This window comes from Macrobrachium rosenbergii, chromosome 8 (assembly GCF_040412425.1).
Source record: "Macrobrachium rosenbergii isolate ZJJX-2024 chromosome 8, ASM4041242v1, whole genome shotgun sequence".
Classification (NCBI taxonomy): Eukaryota; Metazoa; Arthropoda; class Malacostraca; order Decapoda; family Palaemonidae; genus Macrobrachium; species Macrobrachium rosenbergii.
In genome coordinates, this window is record NC_089748.1 from 51401628 (window position 1) to 51421824 (window position 20197).

Genomic DNA, 20197 nt, shown 5'->3' on the forward strand with positions numbered 1-20197 from the left:
TATGACTTTTAGGCTTTTACTGTTTCATTGTTCACTTAATATGAATTTTAGACTTTCATTGTTTCCTTGTTCACTCAAAACGACTTCTAGACTTTTACTATTTCTTGTTGAAACGTCGAGTTCCTGGAGTTCAGTTAAGACAATCACGATCTCTCGAAAGTAAGCTGATTAGAATGATTTGACACGAGAGCATTTTCTTTTTATAAGAGGTCCTTACCAACAGTTTTGAAAGCGATTTCGTTCCAGGCTTGGTTGCTCATTATAATATTAGTTGTTATAGATAATAACAATGACTGGCTGTACGTAAAATCCAATTCAGCTCTTTTTTTTTCTTTAATTCTTCAAATGAAAATCCTTATCTAATGCACCTTTTTAGTTTTCTTTAAAAGAAAACTATTGTGCCGGCTTTGTCTCTCCCTTCGTACTTTATTCTGTCCGCACTTTTTTCTGTCCGCCCTCAGATCTTAAAAACTACCGAGGCTAGAGGGCTGCAAATTGGTATGTTGATCATCCACCCTCCAATCATCAAACGTTCCAAATTTCAGCCCTCTAGCCTCAGTAGTTTTTTTTTTATTTAATGTTAAAGTTAGTCGTGATCGTGCTTCTGGCAACGATATGGGATAGGCCACCACCGGACCGTGGTTAAAGTTTCATGGGCCCCGGCTCATAGAGCATTACACCGACACCAACGAAAGATAGATCTGTTTTCGGTGGCCTTGATTATACGCTGTAGCGACTGTATAGAAAATTCGATTGCGCCGAAGAAACTTCGGATCATTTTTACTTGTTTTCTTTAATATTTCAATTGAAAATCCTTATGTAATTATTTTTTTCTTTAAATCTCCTGCTGAAAATACTAACAGACTATAAAACCAAGAAGCCTTCGTTATAGGAAAAGGTGTTAAGTATATGAATAAGAGACAATAGAAAATAAAACAGATATACCTAAAATTTGGGAGACATCAGGAGAGAAAATGAATGAATTTGCTCCCCGACTGAACATTTGTAAACTATATGTTGTATAACTCTGATCAAGTTAAAATGAATATGTCACACGATACTTTATTACTTGAACTGTTCATAAAATTTCTATCAATATTATGTACTTCATCTGTTTTTTTTTTTTTTTTAGCTTTCTCAGACACAGTATTACTGTAATTCTCCCAAAAGTTTTTATTTCAGTCTCAAGAAGCTGAAAAGTTTTTCGTTCAAACTTTATGTCTTATCCCATAATTTATAAAACAGAATTTTAAGTCATTAATGGCTTTTCGTACAAATTTCATTTCTGGTACTGAAAAGAAATTTTATACAATAGATATTAAATTGAAAATAAAATAAAGGAGTGGTTCCCACCTCTCAGGCAACCATGAACCCCTACCTCTCCCCCTCTTCTCCCTCCCCCCTCTCCCTCCTACCATTTATTCAGCAGATATCGGTAATCTTCGTATCGGCTCGGTAACCGTGTCTTTCCCCTTACTGCCAAACCCTGGAATTATCGCCTGTCTTCTGTGTCCGATGACTCCTGCAACCTCCTTCATTTCAAGAAGCGGTTCTGCGGTTTCCTTCGCAATTAGATTCCGAGAAATTTCCCCTGTCAATTATTTTCTCGCTCTCTTCCGAGAGTTATACCTGGTGATGCTTTGGGGTGTCATCCTTAATGGCATTCCTACGTCATATAAGATCCGTGGATGAACATTGTTTCTGACCATAAAAAAAAAACTTTGGATGGACATTGTTTCTGACCATGAGAAAAGATGGTGTATAACATTGTTTCTGACCATGAGAAAAGATCTTTGGATGGACATTGTTTCTCACCATGAGAAAAGACCTGTGGATAAACATTGTTTCTGACCATGAGGCAAGATCTGTGGATGGACATTGTTTCTGACCATGAGAAAAGATTAGTGGATGAACATTGTTTCTGACCATGAGAAAAGATGGTGTATAGCTGTTTCTGACCATGAGAAAAGGTCTTTGGATGGACATTTTTTCTGACCATGAGAAAAGATCTGCGGATGAACATTGTTTCTGACCATGAGAAATATCTGTGGATGGACATTGTTTCTGACTATGAGAAAAGAAAGTGGATAACATAGTTTCTGACCATGAGAAAAGATCTTTGGATGGACATTTTTTCTGACCATGAGTTTCATTGTTTCTGACCATGAGAAATATCTGTGGATGGACATTGTTTCTGACTATGAGAAAAGAAAGTGGATAACATAGTTTCTGACCATGAGAAAAGATCTTTGGATGGACATTTTTTCTGACCATGAGAAAAGATCTGCGGATGGACATTGTTTCTGACCATGAGAAATATCTGTGGATGGACATTGTTCTGACCATGAGAAAAGAATGTGGATAACATTGTTTCTGACCATGAGAAAAGATCTGCTGATGAACATTGCTTCTGACCATGAGAAAAGATCTCTGGATGGACATTATTCCTTCCCACCGTAAGAAAAGATCTGTGGATAATATTGTTTATGACCCAGAGGAAACATCTGCGTTTGAGCATTGTTTATGACCATGGACAAGGTATGAATATTGTTTCCGACCATGAAAAGAGATCTGTGGATGAACAATAATGCTAACCATGAAAAAAGTTCTGCATATGATTATTGTTTCTGGCCTCGAGAAAAGATCTGTGAGACATTTTTTCTGACCATGAGAAAAGATCTGAGGGTGAATATTGTTTCTGACCAAGAAAAAAGATCTGTAGATAGATGTTTCTGACCATGAGAAATGATCCGTATGTAAACATTATCTCTAACCATGAGAAATGATCTGAGTATAAACATTGATTCTGACCATAGGAAAAGATCTGTGTAGAACATTGTTTCTGACTATGGAGTAAGATCTGTATATGAACAATAGTTTGCCCATGAGAAAAGATATATGAATGAACAAATGAAGAAAGATCTGTTGAATAACATTTCTTCTGGCTACAAGAAAAGATCTGTGGGTGAACTTTGTCACGTTCCTTGAGAAAAGACCTGTGGATGAACATTGTTTATGACCATGAGAAAAGATCTGTTTGAACATTTTTTTTCTCTGGCATAAAAAAAGATCTGTTTAGCATTTTTTCTGGCCATGAGAAAAGATCTGTGAATGAACTTTATCACGTTCCATGAGAAAAGATCTGTGGATGAACATTGTTTATGACCATGAGAAAAGATCTATTTGAACATTTTTTTATCTGGCCATGAAAAAAGATCTGTGCATGGACACTGTCCCCGGCAGCGAGAAGAGATGTCTGTGGACATAGTTTCTGGTCGTGAGAAATGTCTGTGCCTGAAAATGTTTCTGATCATAAGGAAAATATAATGAGAACTGAAGACTCGGTTTCGATCAGCTGCCTAAAGGCTGTCGTGAGCTGACTGGTAAACTTCTTGGCTCTGCAATTCACAGTTAAGTGGTGAAACTGAGGGAAAATTGACACATTAAAACAGAATTAGCAGAATTGTCTTCATTGGATGATTAGACTGCGTTCATGTTTTTTGCACAGTCATGCCTTAAAATAGCAATTAATTAATTGCAGTAAGATCAGCTTCACTGGGAGGCAATAAACGCGAAAACAGGTGTTAGTTTGAATTTAACAAAATTGGAACTGTTAAAAGTTCATTCGGGCATGCCTGCTAACAGGATGTCTCCAGAACGGTTGAACAGAATATGACGAAACTTGTCAGATGTTTTATTTTCAAGAAATGACAGAATCTAAATTTCTGAGCGTATTTTCCAAAGAGATTAATCATCTCGAAAAGGGTTCTGACGAATATTATCTATCAGGTTTCATCAAATTCCTTTTGTCCGTCCTTGAGGTATCTTGCTAAGACACGCCATAATGTTGATTTTCAGTAGTTTAAATGCTATCTAACTAGCGGGAGAGGGTAAGGGTGGTAGTGGTGGGGGAAGAGAGCAATCACGGGCATTTAAGTCATATCTACTTACAAAAGACATTTTTATTGGAGCCATACATTCAGATAAGCCATACGGCATTTGACTTCGCTCCAAATTCCAAAAACAGTGAAGTTGGGTCATGACATCTGAATTAGAAATAATTTCGTCTTTACGAAAATTTTAAGCTCGCCTGAATATAAAAACAGTTTTATTTTAATCAACCGCAGTTTGATAACTAAAGTTAACGATAGACAAGTCATATTTGGTATATCATCCGGTGTTAATATTTTCATCCTAAATATCGATACCGCAGCTTAACCAAGCAAGCAGAAAGCTTACCATCAGGTGCATATGTGTCTTCGCATATATGCTCCAGGATAGTGATAAGTATATATGTGGGACCAAAGCAGTTCCTAATCCAGCTTTCAAATACGTAAGCGACATCTGTGTTAGAAAGGGACTCCTGCCACAAGCCAGAAAAAGACCTAAGATTAAATCTATATCGACATCGGCAATCTGAAGAAATAATCGACATAAAGGTTTTTCTTTTACATGCAACTGTGAATTCATTTGTATACCTATACCTTTTCCACAATTCCAGATCTTAATTTAGGATTTTTTTTATATTTTGGATCTATCTGCAGAGGAAGTATTTATTATATCCAATCAATCATTTGGTCATACTGAATATATATTGAAGTAACAATGCGGTTTCGATTCAAACCTTATGGAAGAAATAGTGATTCTAAATTTTCACTTATAAGGCGAATATAAACACCGACCATAAAAATGAAATTCGAATAAAAAGAGAAAGTTGCTACAGATATCTTGCCAAAGAAAAGAGTCAGTCACTTACTGAAAGAGAGAGAGAGAGAGAGAGAGAGAGAGAGAGAGAGAGAGAGAGAGAGAGAGAGAGAGAGAGAGAGAGAGAGAGAGAGAGAATGTATTTACAAAACTTGTTAATAGTAGACAACTAATGCTCGTATTTAAACCAAACATAACGAGAGAGAGAGAGAGAGAGAGAGAGAGAGAGAGAGAGAGAGAGAGAGAGAGAGAGAGAGAGAGAATGTAATTACAAAACTTGCTTAATAGTAGACAACTAATGCTTGTATATAAAGCAAACATAACGAGAGAGAGAGAGAGAGAGAGAGAGAGAGAGAGAGAGAGAGAGAGAGAGAGATACATCCACTAAGTGAGAGAGAGAAAGGGCCATGAGAGCTAAGCGTTTAAGATCTTCCCAGCTATTTTTGGGATTACACGGGAAGTAGGAAGACGAGAGAGAGAGAGAGAGAGAGAGAGAGAGAGAGAGAGAGAGAGAGAGAGAGAGAGAGAGAGAGAGAGACTGTCGAAGATGAACTTGTTATATTAGCAGAGTCATTGCGTGACGCTTCCCTTTTTTAAAGGTTCCACAATTTCACTGGTTCCACAAACGCTATTTCAGAAGAACTCTCCAACATTCGAGATGTTTTCTAACTTACTCAAGAGAGAAAGCTGGTTCAGATGTCTCGTTAGGAGACAAAAGCTAAATTTGAAATGATAATAATAATAATAATAATAATAATAATAATAATAATAATAATAATATCATGGGTCTTGAAATGAAGAAACAAATCCACAGTTATGTACGGGTACAAATTATTTCAAAAGTCTTAACAGAGAGTTTTTGGAAATCTGTTCGATTCCCCTTTTCAATATTTGTACCCTTACATAACTATGAAATTGTTCCTCCATTAATAATAATAATAATAATAATAATAATAATAATAATAATAATAATAATAATAATAATAATAATAATTGGAAGTGGATAAAAACTGAAAACGATAACCCCAGATATAGCCTAATGTTAATGAATATATGATACCTCATCTTAATGACATTTAAATCAGATCTTTTTTTGGGGGCTATATTATTGCATCACCTTCTAAGGACATTTTATTTCATGTTCAACCATCTCTTTGTAATATTTCCTAATTTATTTCATCTAATAGATAATTAAGATAATTATCATTATTATAAAGTAATTTAATCTCCACATGTTTGGTCACATACAGAAATTGAAATTTTTAAAATAATACAACGAATCTTATAACATGAAAAACCTCGACATCAAAATGTGTTATTTTTATTCAGGTATGGCTGAAGTGGTCAAAGCGACTCGGTTCCAGTTCGTCTGATGTCAAAACATTTCTTTAGGCCAAAGCTTGATTGTGAATGACAGATTAGGCAAAGAGATTGTTTTCAATTATCCCTTTATGTAGATAAATATTATAACACAAGAGATACATCGCAAGACTAATCAAGGGTAAGATTTGTTTAATGAACCAAATAACTTATTCATACAGTACCAAGTCATTTACAAATTCTGAATTTTAATGTAGATTGCGAATTCATGTCTAATAATTGGAACGATGACGAGTTAATTTGAAAACATTGAAAAACAAGTTAGATCATTGGAAAATAAGTTGAAGCATTGTAAAATATAACTTTCGTTACAAAAGACTGCTGGAACGATGACGAATCAAGTTAAAATACTGGGAAATTAGTGAAAATAATTGGAAAATATGACTTTCGTTACCAAAGACCGCTGGAACGATGGCAAATCAAGTTAAAATCATTGGAAAATAGGTTAAAACATTGGAAAATATAACTTTCGTTACAAAAGACTGTTGGAACGATGACGAATCAAGTTGAAATCACTGGAAAATTTGTTAAAATCATTGGAAAATATAACTTTTGTTAACAAACGATGACAAATTAAGTGAAAAAGTGCATCTGAGTTTTACTTGCAAGATTCGGAAAGTTATTATAGTATACACTCAGTTTTCTAAATTAGGTCAACGACCAAAGGAATCTGGGAACACGCAGGGCGGCATGACATTCCAGAGCCTAGACACGAAGGCATTCCACCGATCGAAAAATTTCCTCGTGATATTCAAAAGCCTTTCATTTCAGAAACATCTTGCCAAACACCTCGAAAAAAAAGAAACATTCCCTAGAGCTAACGGCCACTCAATTAAGCCCAACTCCGAAGCAGATAGCCATCTTAATCGCCAAAATTATCAAGAAACTCGTAAGCGAGAAAAAAACAAAAACGGAAAAGGAAAGAAGGAGCATGTGCGTGAGAGAGAGAGAGAGAGAGAGAGAGAGTGTGTGTCAGAGAGACAAAGTGTGTGAGAGCGCGCGCGTGTGTGTGTGTGTGTGTGTGTGTGTGTGTGTGTGTGTGAGAGAGAGAGAGAGAGAGAGAGAGAGAGAGAGAGTGTGAGTGTGTGTGTGTGTGTGCGTGTGTGTGAGTGTGTGTCAGAGAGAGAGAGAGAGAGGAGAGAGAGAGTGTGTGTGTGTGTGTGTGTGTGAGAGACAGACAGACAGACAGACAGACAGACAGACAGACAGACACAGAGTGAGTGTGAGTGTGTGTGTGTGTGTGTGGGAGAAGACAGACAGACAGACAGGCCATGTGTGAGAAGTGTGTGTGTGTGTGTGTGTGTGTGTGTTTTGCGCGCAATGCACAGTCACATCTGGTGGTGAGGTGCTTCTGGCACATTTAATTCGGAAGAAAAATAGAGGTGTGACTGAGGCGGCAACAAAAACAGAATTATGGAGAGAGATTACACAGTGAGCCGGGCGGTAAATATATATCATCAAGGCGAGGAAACGAAGATTACCCGAAACCCTCCGTGGGGGTATTTTGCCATCACCTGCTTTGACCTCGGGTGACCTCTGACGCGACCCTAGATGTCAAATGACTTCTCACTTCTCCGGCAAAGATGGAGTGGAATATGATTTCCGTCGCGAGAATGACGGTGTATTTTCCCGGAATTACCTGGTGCTGTCTTAGCCAACAGTCGTTTGTTTCTCTTGTGTCGTGTACGAAAGAAAATAAGTAGAAAAAAAAATAAAGTAAAAAAAAAAATAAACAGGTAGAAAATGAGCTGAAGTTTCTACGACGAAATCGAGTTTTCTGTACAGTGTATAATGCTGTATGAGCTGAGGCCCGTGAAGCTTTCAGCCAAGGCCCGGTGGCGGCCGGGCCTTAGCGTTGCCAGACGGATGATTACGGCCAACTTTAACCTTAAATAAAATAAAAACTGCTGAGGCTAGAGGGCTGCAATTTGGAATGTTTGATGATTGGACGGTGGATGATCAACATTCCTATTTGCAGCCCTCTAGTCTTGGAAGTTTTTAAGATATGAGGGCGGACAAAAAAAGTGCGAAAGAAGACAGACAAAGCCATCTCAGTAGTTTTCTTTTACAGACAACTAAAGACGTTACGTAACTACAGCATGACAGTATTTTTGTATTTTAAGTGTGTGAATAGTTTCCCAATCTTACTTTTAAAGGTTTCAGAGGGGATAAATGTTAATACTCCACTTCCTAGCAAATTTTATGTTTATGCATGTGCTATAACCAAAAATTGTGGTGTATGTGTGTGTGTGTGTTCACGAAGACTGTGAAGTCTTTAATGTTGGGACACTTCCTGGCAGAGTTTTTTCACGTTGGGACACTTCCTGGAAGAGTTTTTTAATGTTGGGACACTTCCTGGAAGAGTTTTTTTTAATGTTCGGACACTTCCTGGAAGAGTTTTTTAAATGTTGGGACACTTCCTGGAAGAGTTTTTTTAATGTTGGGACACTTCCTGGCAGAGTTTCTTTAATGTTGGGAACCTCCTGGCAGAGTTTACGTTTATACATGTGCTATAACCAAAAACTGTTTTGTGTGTGTGTGTGTGTGTGTGTGTACGATAATAGTGAAGTCTTTAATGTTGGAACACTTCCTCGCAGAGTTGACGTTCATACATGTTCTATAACCAAAAGTTGGTGTGTATGTGCGTATGTGTTTGTGTATGTGAAAACTGTGAAGTCTTTCACATGACACCGCTGAATGCCTCCTTTACATAAATACACTTCTAAACAAAAAACTAAGCTATATATATTCTCGTTATGTTTACCCCTCATTTCAATAAAAACAGTTCCAAATTGTATAAATTTCTGCGTATCAAGTAAACAAAAGCAGACGGTGGCATTCTTTCGCAAGACTTGTAAATGAAATAATCACTCCGGGTTTAACCGGAATTCCCCTTATTTAACACGAAGGAATGTGCTTGATAACTTGCACTCATTATGACTGACGTTTTGTGGCCTCGTCTTATGCTTTCATTATTTCATTTCTAGAGAAAATAGGAAGGTATAACCTAAAGGATTTATTTATTTCCTTTTTTTTTTGCTTTTTGTTTCATATTGGCTAATTATCTGGTTGGTTTAGAAATGAAATTTCGAATGAATCATTTTTCTGAATACCATTAGTACCCATATATAAGTCTAGCACGGTGTAAGCAATTTAAATTATGAAAATCAATGAGCATTTTTTAAAAGATTGTAGAAGAAAAATTTTAAAATTAAAAATAATATAGCAACACCAACACGAAAAAAAAGACAAATATTCTTGAAATGATTATCACCAACTGAGAAGCTGAAAGGAACCCATTAACAAAAAAAAAAAAAAAAAAAAAAACTAGAATACTTTTTCAAAAGTAAAAAGTAAACAATCGAACGAAGATTAAAGTCCCCAAAAACGAAAATAAAGACGAAATTGATACGAAGAGTGGAGAAGTGTTTAGAAGTCCGCGGCCATGATGAGATTAACAGATAAGACCTCAGCATGACTTCTAAATGGGTGTTTTCGCTCTACAAATTACTGAGGTACCGATCACGCTTTCAGGTTAAACCGCGCATGATCGATTTATTTATTTTCCTCTCTCTCTCTCTCTCTCTCTCTCTCTCTCTCCTCTCTCTCTCTCTCTCTCACTTGAATTAGCCTTGTAGTGTTAGTAGTAGTGGTAGTTGTAGTGGTAATTGTCGTTGTTGTATTAGAAATTGTCTTCGGTCGTCAGATAGACTGATACTCCGTACAACAAGTAAAGCATGCGCCGAAGTTTCTTCGGCGCAATCGAGTATTCTGTACAGCCGCTACAGCCTATAATCAAGGCCACCGAAAACAGATCTAGCTTTCGGTGATCTCGGTATAATGCTGTATGACCCGCGGCCCACGAAACTTCAACCACGGCCAGGTGGTGGCCTATCCTATATAATTGCCAGAATCACGATTATGACTTTAACCTGAAATAAAATAAAAATTACTGAGGCTAGACTGCCCACTTTGGTATGCTTGACGATTGGAGGGTGTATGATCAACATACCAAATTGTAGCCCTCTAACCTCAGTAGTCTTTAAATTCTGAGGGTGGACAAAAAAATTGCGGACGGACAGACAAAGCCGGCAAAATATTTTCCTTTTACAGAAGACTAAAAATAGCATTTCACTATTATTAACTGTGCGATTTATTTATTTTCCTCTCTCTCTTAAGAATTAGCCTTGTAGTAGTAGTCGTAGTAGTAGTAGTAGTAGTAGTAGTAGTAGCAGTAATAGTAATTTGTCTTCGGCTGTCAGGTAGACTGATGCCTCGTACTAAAATAGCTTTTCAGTATTATTAGTACTAAAGGTAATTAGTGGTATATAAATTTTTTGCAGTAGCAATAGTATAACATTGTACGTTATTGTGTGTCAGAGCAAAATTATTATTATTATTATTATTATTATTATTATTATTATTATTATTATTATTATTATTCAGAAGCTAAACACTTATCCACATGCAACAAGCCTGAAGGGCGCAATAGACTTGAAATCCAGCCTTCCAAAGAATAAGGAATTAGCCTCCACGGAGACTACCGATCCGCTAAATGTGGCCAGAATGATTTTACCACATAAATTTACACTCCAGGAATTCAAACTCCTCCCTGGGACAGGGGTCATGTCAAAATGGGTTGCCAACATCGCCAGCAATTTCCATAAGTGCAGAAGCTTCGAGGGATAACCTTTATTCCACACAGTATGCAAGAACCTCCTCCCCTAAAAAAAAAAAAAGATAAACATCACAAAAACTCAACCCAACCACCAGCTAACCGACTGCAATAATGGTGACCTTACCCACATTCTACCCGGTGTGAAACTGATGGACCTGACGGTTATACATATGCAAGACAAAGGTTTTTTTTTTTATTTAATTTTTAGATTTTTGGGTTATTTGTTTATTCATATGTAAATGCGAAATACAATTCATATTTCGGATATCTTTATGGATTTCTAATTGGCAGGGAAGAATAATTTAGATATCAGATATCACAGAAGAGAGAGAGAGAGAGACAGACAGAGACAGTCAGACAGACAGACACAGAAGAGAGAGAGAGAGAGAGAGAGAAGAGACACAGGAGAGAGAGAGAGAAGAGACAGACAGACAGAGGACAGACAGACACAGAGGGAGAGAGAGAGAGAGAGAGAGACAGAGAGAGAGAGAGAGACAGAAGAGAGAGAGAGAGAGAGACAGACAGACAGACAGAGGAGAGAGAGAGGAGAGAGAGAGAGAGAGAGAGAGAGAGAGAGAGAGAGAGAGAGACAGAAGAGAGAGGAGAGAGAGAGACAGACAGACAGACAGACAGACAGACACAGGGGAGAGAGAGAGAGAGAGAGAGAGGGGAGGAGGAGGAGGAGGAGGAGGAGAGAGGAGAGAGAGGAGGAGGAGGAGGGAGGAGGAGAAAAAGAAACTGCAAGAAAAGAGCACCACACATGCAAAATGCAAAACGCAGCATGAAATAAGGAAAAGGACCGAGACCACATACAAAAAACAAATGGGGGAGGACAATAAAGCAGAGGCACAGATAAGAAAGCAATAAGCGATAAAGAAAGGGAGTGGGCCAATAAAGAGGAGGCAGGGCAGAGTGATGATAGACTGGGGTACTTGGAAATTACTGCCTTTCGGGGATGGCTCCTTTGATGCCCGGTCAGACCGGGCCCTTCAACTACTTCACTCTTCCTCTTGCCCAGGAGGGAGGGAGGAGGAGGGTAGGGAGGGAGGAGGTAGGGAGGGAGGGAGGTAGGGAGAGAGGGACCTGCCTACCTGCCTCTCTAACATTTACCGCGGCCACCGCCACCACTCGAACATTCTTTAGCGCTATTATCGCCGTAATCGTCGTCATCATCATCTTCATCTTCATCATCATCTTCACTATCATCATCACTATCATTATCTTCATAGTCATCATCATGATCACTATCATCATCATCATCATCATCATCATCATCTCATGATCATCATCATCATCATCTTCATTGTCATGATCACTATCATCATCATCATCTCATGATCATTATCATCATCATCTTCACTGTCATGATCACTATCATCATCATGATCATCTCATCATCATTATCATCATCATCTTCATTATCATGATCACTATCAACATCATCATCATCATCATGATCACTATCATCATCCTTCTCATCATCATGATCACTATCATCGGTGTCACTATCATTATCTCCATCGTCGTCGTCATGATGGCATTCATCATTATCACTGTCGTTATTTTCTTTGTCATCATCATGGTCGCAATCATCATCGTCGTCACCATCATAAACAAAATATTGATATTCATTGTCGTCATCATGACCATGATCACCATCATCATCGTCACCATCATGATCACTGTCATTATCTGCATCGTCATCATTCATGATCATGATCACTATCATTATCACTATCATTATATCCATCGTCATCATCATGATGGCAAGCATCACTATCACTACTATTATCTGCTTCGTCAGCATCATAATTGCAATCACCGTCATCACCATCATTATCACTATTATCATCTGCATCGTCATCACAATGATCACTGCCATCGTCGTCACCATCATTATCACTATCATCGTCTACATCGTCATCATCATCATCGTCGTCACCACTGTCATCACTATCATTATCTGCAACATCATCATCATGATCAATCGCTGTCACCATCATTATCATAATTATTATCTACATCGTCCTCATCATCCTCGCAGTCATCGTCGTCACCATCATTACCACTATTATCATCACAATCACCATAACCATTAGTATTACTATCATGATCTGCATCGTCAACATCATGGTCACTATCATCATCGTCACTATCATTATCACTATTATTAGATTCATCATCATCATCATGATCGCAATCATCATCATCATTATCACTGATATTATCTGCACCGCCATCATGGTCACAGTCATCGCCGTCACCATCAGCATCACTAACACTATCTTCATCGTCCTCACCATGATGGCAGTCACAATTATCAATGTCCACCTCGTCACCATCATGATAGAAACCATAATCATCATCGTCACTACCATAACCTTCGTCATTACTGCCGTCCTCATCATTATCATGCCTAGTTTCTTCGTTAACAATATAAAAACCAACGTCATAATGATGCCCATCATCATTATCATTACAAAACGTTCATAATCATTCATAATCATCACTATCTTCATCATCGCCATCACGAGGCTAATCAACAGCAATACAATTTCTCTTATCACTCTCACCATCGTCACTGCCTTATCATGATTCTTTCCCTTAGAGAAAAAATTCCCGAGAGAAAAAAAATTGAAAATTTCAGTTGTAAAATCATCAATAATCTACTAATCTCGCCTCAATTTCCTGTCACAGATGAAAACAACCATTGTTGAAAATCAACTCGCTTTCTCCATTAACTGACGCCACAAATTCCTGGTTATAATCTAATTAGAGCACGGGCTAGATAAAGGCCAGGAATAGACCTGTAATTTGCCATCATACAAATAATCTTTAAGTTTTCGATTTCAACAACCACACGTTAGGCAGATTTAAATCTAGATTGTACAACTGGTCTTGCCTTTCTAGAAAATAACCTGTACATGATTTTTAACTCTTAAATCTTTTTTTTATATTAATCCTGGCGTAAGTTACCTGGGCATTAATTATGAATACTCAAGTAAAATTTACAATGGAATAATCATTAGGATGCTGTCATAACTGACTTACAATTAAGCGTCAAATAAATGTTGAATTTAAAATGTCATTATTAGATTACACTAGAATCAAACCACAAAACCTGAAGATGAAATCAAGTCAGCACTTTCAAAGCTCAAGATTTATGACGGAAAAGTCAGTTCATTCATTATAAGCATCTTTCATTATAGCTGCTTTGTGAAGCTGAGGAAGAAAAAAAAAAGAACAAGACGAGAAAAATTATTCCGTTAATTTTTTGCCAATCAAGACAATCCATTAGTCAAGAAAACACCATCTAGACTGCAGTGATTCTCAAACTGGGTGCCGTGGCACCCTGCGGTGCAGACAGTGCCTAGGGGTTCCGCAAGATTGTCATGAATTTTGTCTTCACTAGATCGTCTCAATGAACATTTGTAAAAAAAAAAAAGTTTGCAAATTTCTTCATACAATTATTATCAGTGTATCTACTCTACGTTGATCTAATTCTTCTGATATGCTTTCTCTTTGCTTGTACAGTATATTTCTGCATGTACGGTGTGCTGATTTTGGTTTGAGTATGGATAATAATTTTATTCATTAAATAGCAAGTTAATTCATGCGACATGGTGGGATGGTGAAGAAGGGTGCCACGGTAATGATTACTTAGTTAGGGTGCCATCACTAAAAAAAAAAGATCGAGAACCACTGATCTAGAGACTAGAAAGTCAAGGTTCTATGTTAAAAAATCTGACAGTTCATAAATATTATTCTATAAGGATCCAGTTTCTTACTGGGAACCTTCACCAGCAAACTCATTTTAGTTAGATGCCATTTCAGGGTATGAGAATCTCACTTATGGACACTCGCATTAATAGAAAGGTGTGGAGGGGGAGCATTATTCATTCATTATTTATTTAGCCACTTGGGACAGACAAAGATTATGGCATTAGACTTCTTCTTTCGACCTTATTAGTCCCACTGTATAGCAGGGTCGGCCGCTCGAGTCAGCTTTCTCCATCTATTTCTATTCCTTACATCTTCTCCCAGTTCCACTTCACCCATATCCCTCCTCACCTGATCACCTGACGCCCAACACTCCTCCTCTCCGTCACTGGCATGTTCTTAGCTCTCTTGATTGGTTCCACCTCCTCTCTTCTTATTACATGGCCATAGTATCTCAGACGAACTTCTCTAGCCTTCTTCTTTACATTACATATACCACACATTCTTCTTTATCTTGACTCCCCCTCCTTTCCAGTAGTGATATTCCAGCAATCCATATCACCATCCTCATCTCTGTTCTTTCCAGCAGTCCCTCCTCCTTCCTCGTAGGTGCCCAAGTTTCTGCCCCATATAATAGTATGGGCCTGATAACTGTCTTATAAATCTTCATTTTGACATTAGATTAATATCTTAAAACAATCAAGTATCATTTATAGAAATATAAATACAGTCTTTTTTTTTTTTTTGAGCTGACAGTAAATGTCTGCAGCCGATATCAATGAAGATCATATCTCGAATCTGATTGCCTGTTGTACTTGAGCTGTGATCTTTGACGGATATTAAGCACCACGAGTTTCAGCCAATTACGATTAGCTGCAATGATTTCGGTTGCAGATATTTGCCGACAGCTCCAAGAAGACTTTAATTCGAATCCAAATATGCGCAACACTCGTCACGTAAAGTCCTTATACATTATTTAAGGACTTTATGTGACGAATGTGCGCATATTTTACGACGAATGCATCATAAATGTTTCACAATAGCCTTGACACTGTTAGATTCCTAAGACAGTCAATAATTCGTTTACCCCAGATGATTTTCTCATTGTAAAAATGAGAAATATTAGTAACAGATATAAAAAAATATCTGTTGGTGAAATAGATAACAAGGCAATTGACACCAAAAGCATTTCATGAGTGCTAGCGGATGAATGGAGATTATTATGCATTTCTTTGCAAACATGCAATTGACCTTCAGAATACGAGGTGCGCCTCTTCAGAGGAATCAAAAATATATTTTTTTTGCAGACAAATTTGGGTACTACAAAAGCCAACAAGGATAAGAATTAATCAGTACTATCTAATAAATAATATGCAACGAGGTTCAAATACTGCAAAGAAAAGAACGTCATTGTAAAAATAAAAACAAAAAATAAACATAAGGGCTTTTGAAAACGGCTGAGAACGTTTACTTTGAAGAGGGCCAGGAACGTCTACTTTGAAAAGGACCAAGAACGTTTACTTTGTAAAGTGCTAAGAACGTTTACTTTGAAAAGGGCCAGAAACGTTTACTTTGAAAAGGGCCAGGAACGTTTACTCTGAAAAGCGCTAAGAACGTTTACTTTGAAAATGGCTACAAAAGTTTGCTTTGGAAAGAGCTAAGAACGTTCACTTTGAAAAGGGCTAAACAAGTTTATTTTGAAAGGGTTAAGAACGTTTATTTGAAAAGGGCTAATACCGCCTACTTTGAAAAGTGCTGAGAACGTTCACTAACAGAATTTTTTCTTTCTTCTGTCATTAAATTCATATCTAAGCGCACGCGTCCAGTCTCATTTTAAATTGATAATAATATACCTGGTAAGAAAACCATTAAAAGTTGCACGATCTTCCGAAATCACAATGAAGAATGCCGGGGGAAATATTCATGGCATTTCCTCGACACCCTTGGAATGAATCCACGAATGACAGTCATGATTACCGGCGGCAGATCCAGCGCCAACACCGCCCCCCGCCTCTCTCTCTCTCTCTCTCTCTCCCCGCCTTATCAGCTCTGGAAAACCTCTTTTTATTCATTCAGGAAAGCGGTATAATATCTCTCTCTCCTCTCTCTCTCTCTCTCTCTCTCTCTCTCTCTCTCTCTCTCTCTCTCTCTCATCAGCTCTGGAAAACCAGTTTTTCGCTCTCTCTCAAAGTAAAAAAATAGGAAAAGGAAAATTTTGGTGAAGAAAAAGTAACTTCAATAAGAAGAGTGCATGCTGGCAACCTAAGACTTTATTAAAAAATATATATGCCATGGAAATAAAAAAAAAAGAAACAAATATTCTAAAATTACTTAAATTATACTTGAAATAACTATCATTCATTTTAACGAGAAGCCTGCAGTGTTCACTTACCCTATACATAACAATTTAAAGACTACAATTCTCCTCCTCCTCCTCCTCTTCCTCTTCCTCCTCCTCCTCCTCCCTTTTTAGTATGACTTGATTTTTTACAGTTATATCACAATATTGAATTTTTTTTTATTTACTTCGACAGATTTTGATGACTATGTGATTCAGCGAATCAGGAATGGTGTTCAGACATTGAAGCATATTTATATGGAAACTAAGTTCGTTTATTTATTTCGTCAGCTTAGGATTTATGCGCCAAACTACGTAGAAGAAGCCTTTCTATTCTGAAGAAGACTGGAGACAGTCTGAGAGTAGAAAATTAATTTTTCAATTCCCGGTAACATTGCTCAGTACATTCCATCTTTGCCATTCACAATCGATTTAAACGGGTATGCGGAGCGTCAACTTATATATAAATTGGGTAACGGAAAAGCGGATAAACTAAAACAAAGGCCAGGGGAAATTGAAATATAAATGATGTTGAATTAAAGTAGTTCAAATTATAGCTCTTGAAGCGATTGAATGAATCAGAAAATTTTAACCAAATTGGGAGTGAGTCTGCCGTAGAGTTCAGATACAATATCGTGTGATGAATGATTATTATATACAAAAGGAACATAAGCAGTCCTTTAGTAAAAAGATAAACCAATAAGCCAAAGCGTGTACAGATATAGGATAACAGATTAATTGATACAAAATATTTGGTATATATAAGATTTAATATTTAAGAGTGAAAGCATTTTTCACGAAGACAATTTTGTAACTCATGAAATATACAATTTTCGTGCAATGTCACGAAAATTAAGCCATTGCAAGTTTTTATCGGCCGTAGGTTTTTTATCCGTGAAAAAAATTTAAATTAAACACCATGTACCTTGAAAAAAAACTTCAAGTAACTGTATAGTCTTTCCAGTCTCTCTCGCTCTCTCTCTCTCTCTCTCTCTCTCTCTCTCTCTCTCTCTCCTCTCGGAACCTAAAGTTTCATCTGTAATTATTCTTACTCCACCCATTTCTCTATTCATTTATTGGGTGTCATTAGTAATTTCTCTCTCTATCTCTCCAGGCATCTTCAATTTCATCATCAATTTTCTCTCTCTCTCTCTCTCTCTCTCTCTCTCTCTCTCTCTCCACTTTCATTGGCAATTATTCTTTCTCCACCTCTCCCGTTATCTTTCTTTTTAGGGTTTCAATACAATTTTCTCACTATTTTTTGCCATTTTCGATTCCATCGACAATCTCTCTCTCTCTCTCTCTCTCTCTCTCTCTCTCTCTCTCTCTCTCTCTCTCTCTCTCTGAGTTTTAATACAATTTTCTTACTATTTCTTAACATTTTCGATTTCATCCACAATTTCTCTCTCTCTCTCTCTCTCTCTCTCTCTCTCTCTCTCTCTCTCTCTCTCTCTCTCTTGTCATTAATCTCTTATGTGTCCTTGGCAACTTCATGATGTCATCCGCAATCTCTCTCTCTCTCTCTCTCTCTCTCTCTCTCTCTCTCTCTCAAAAATCATCAGTGGTCGTTTTCCTCCCTCGCCATCACCCCACACCCATTACCACAGCAATTGACACGCCCTCTAAAATGCTTCGCGTTCGCGCCCACAATCCCATATTTTTCAGGTAAATCATCCAATGACACAGAATTATTGCTCTGTTTCCTGTCACTTTCTCCTCCTCTCCTGTTCGTTCTTTTTTATTTATTTTTTTTTAGTTCTGGTTTGTCTGTGTTACACTACGAAACGACTATAACGAAATTCTTTTTAATAATTTTATTGATGGCTCTGAAGAAGGAATATTGTTTAGGAAAATTGTCACCTTGTACCAATGTCTTTTTATTGATATTCTTGTCACATATACCACATCATATCATATCATATCATATCATATCATATCATATCATATCATATCATATCATATCATATCATATCACACGTCATATCATATAACAATATAAAATAACAAAAAAATAGCTTTAAAGACTGTCTCATGAAAAGTTGATAACTTAAATTATTAAAAACAATCAATACCGAATGGAAACGTAAGAAAATAACTTATTAATAATGAAACCAATAAGTTTGAAGCTCTATTTACCAGTTTATAGTTTAAAGCAAAATTTCTGAAAGAACAAAGTCGTATGGGGAATTCAGCACAGAATATATAAAAAAAAAATTTTTTTCAAAGAAAATAAGAAAACAATAAGTCATACTTCTCATCTGTGCCACCTTGTTGCGCCTGTAAGTATTGGATTAATACTTTTTTCTTATATATTTATATGTAAAGCTTTTGAGTCAAAACTGTGGCCCCTCCCTGGCCTCTAGGGCCCTGAGGATGGTTGCATAATAATTTGACAAATTGCAGCCTTGTTGTTCTTTAAAAGAAGATTGTCAATGATTTTTCCGACAAATTTCTGTGTCAGACTTTGAACCCCTACTGTGGCCCAATTCCTAGTCCTGGGGAACATTGTTTGGACAAACTTTAATCTATATTACATAAGGAAGCTTTCACGCAAGTTTAAGCATTCCTGGTTCTGTGGTATAAGAGAGAAAGATTTTTAAGTGACCTGTCTTTATTTTCTACATTTCTTGATTGTATCCGGCCCCCCATGCAACCCCCTTCCCACCCCCACCCCTTACGCTCCCCTTTGAACAATCTTTATTCCCCATTCCCTATTATCCAAGTATTTGTATATCAAATTTGGTTGAAATTGGTCCGTTATGGAAATAAAAAAAAAAGACAATTTTACGTTATTCTTACTTCCGTAACGTTTTGAATAGCCATAAAGACTACGTTGCAATCAAAATATAATCGATTTCTAAAAAGAAGCGTTGGCAGAATGTCCAAAATGAAAACAGCAGAGGAGATTTAGTTGAATGGAATATTAGCTGTTCCACGTAATGACATTGCTGTAAGTAACGAGACCTCGAACAGATTTGTAACATAAGTACAGATCTAAACGTAAACAAAACGAATCAAAGCTAAATATAGGTCTCGGTGTAAACAAAGCTAAGCAAAACTAAATATAGGTCTCAACGTACACAATAATAAGCAAGAATAAATATAGGTCTCAAGGTAAGCAAAAATAAGCAAGAATAAATATAGGTCTCAACGTACACAATAATAAGCAAGAATAAATATAGGTCTCAAGGTAAGCAAAAATAAGCAAGAATAAATGTAGGTCAAAATAAATAAGCAAGAATAAATATAGGTCTCAAGGTAAGCAAAAATAAGCAAGAGTAAACATAGATTTCAACGTACATAAAAATAAGCGGGAATAAATATAGGCTTCAACGTAAACAAAACTGTCAAAAACTACATATAGGTCTCAGCGTAAA

At 37.0% G+C, this 20197-nt stretch overlaps 1 protein-coding gene across 1 annotated transcript; it reads right to left on the minus strand.

The window, feature by feature from the left end:
• Positions 1-3359: 3359 nt before the first annotated feature.
• Positions 3360-14985, minus strand: LOC136841147 (serine-aspartate repeat-containing protein F-like). The gene is made up of 6 exons (XM_067108192.1): positions 14834-14985; positions 12760-13178; positions 12486-12725; positions 12194-12454; positions 11873-11983; positions 3360-3424 (listed from the first exon to the last, which is right to left on the minus strand). The coding sequence occupies exons 1-6, from the start codon at positions 14983-14985 to the stop codon at positions 3360-3362; spliced, it is 1248 nt and encodes a 415-aa protein (XP_066964293.1).
• Between the last annotated feature and the right edge of the window lie 5212 nt (positions 14986-20197).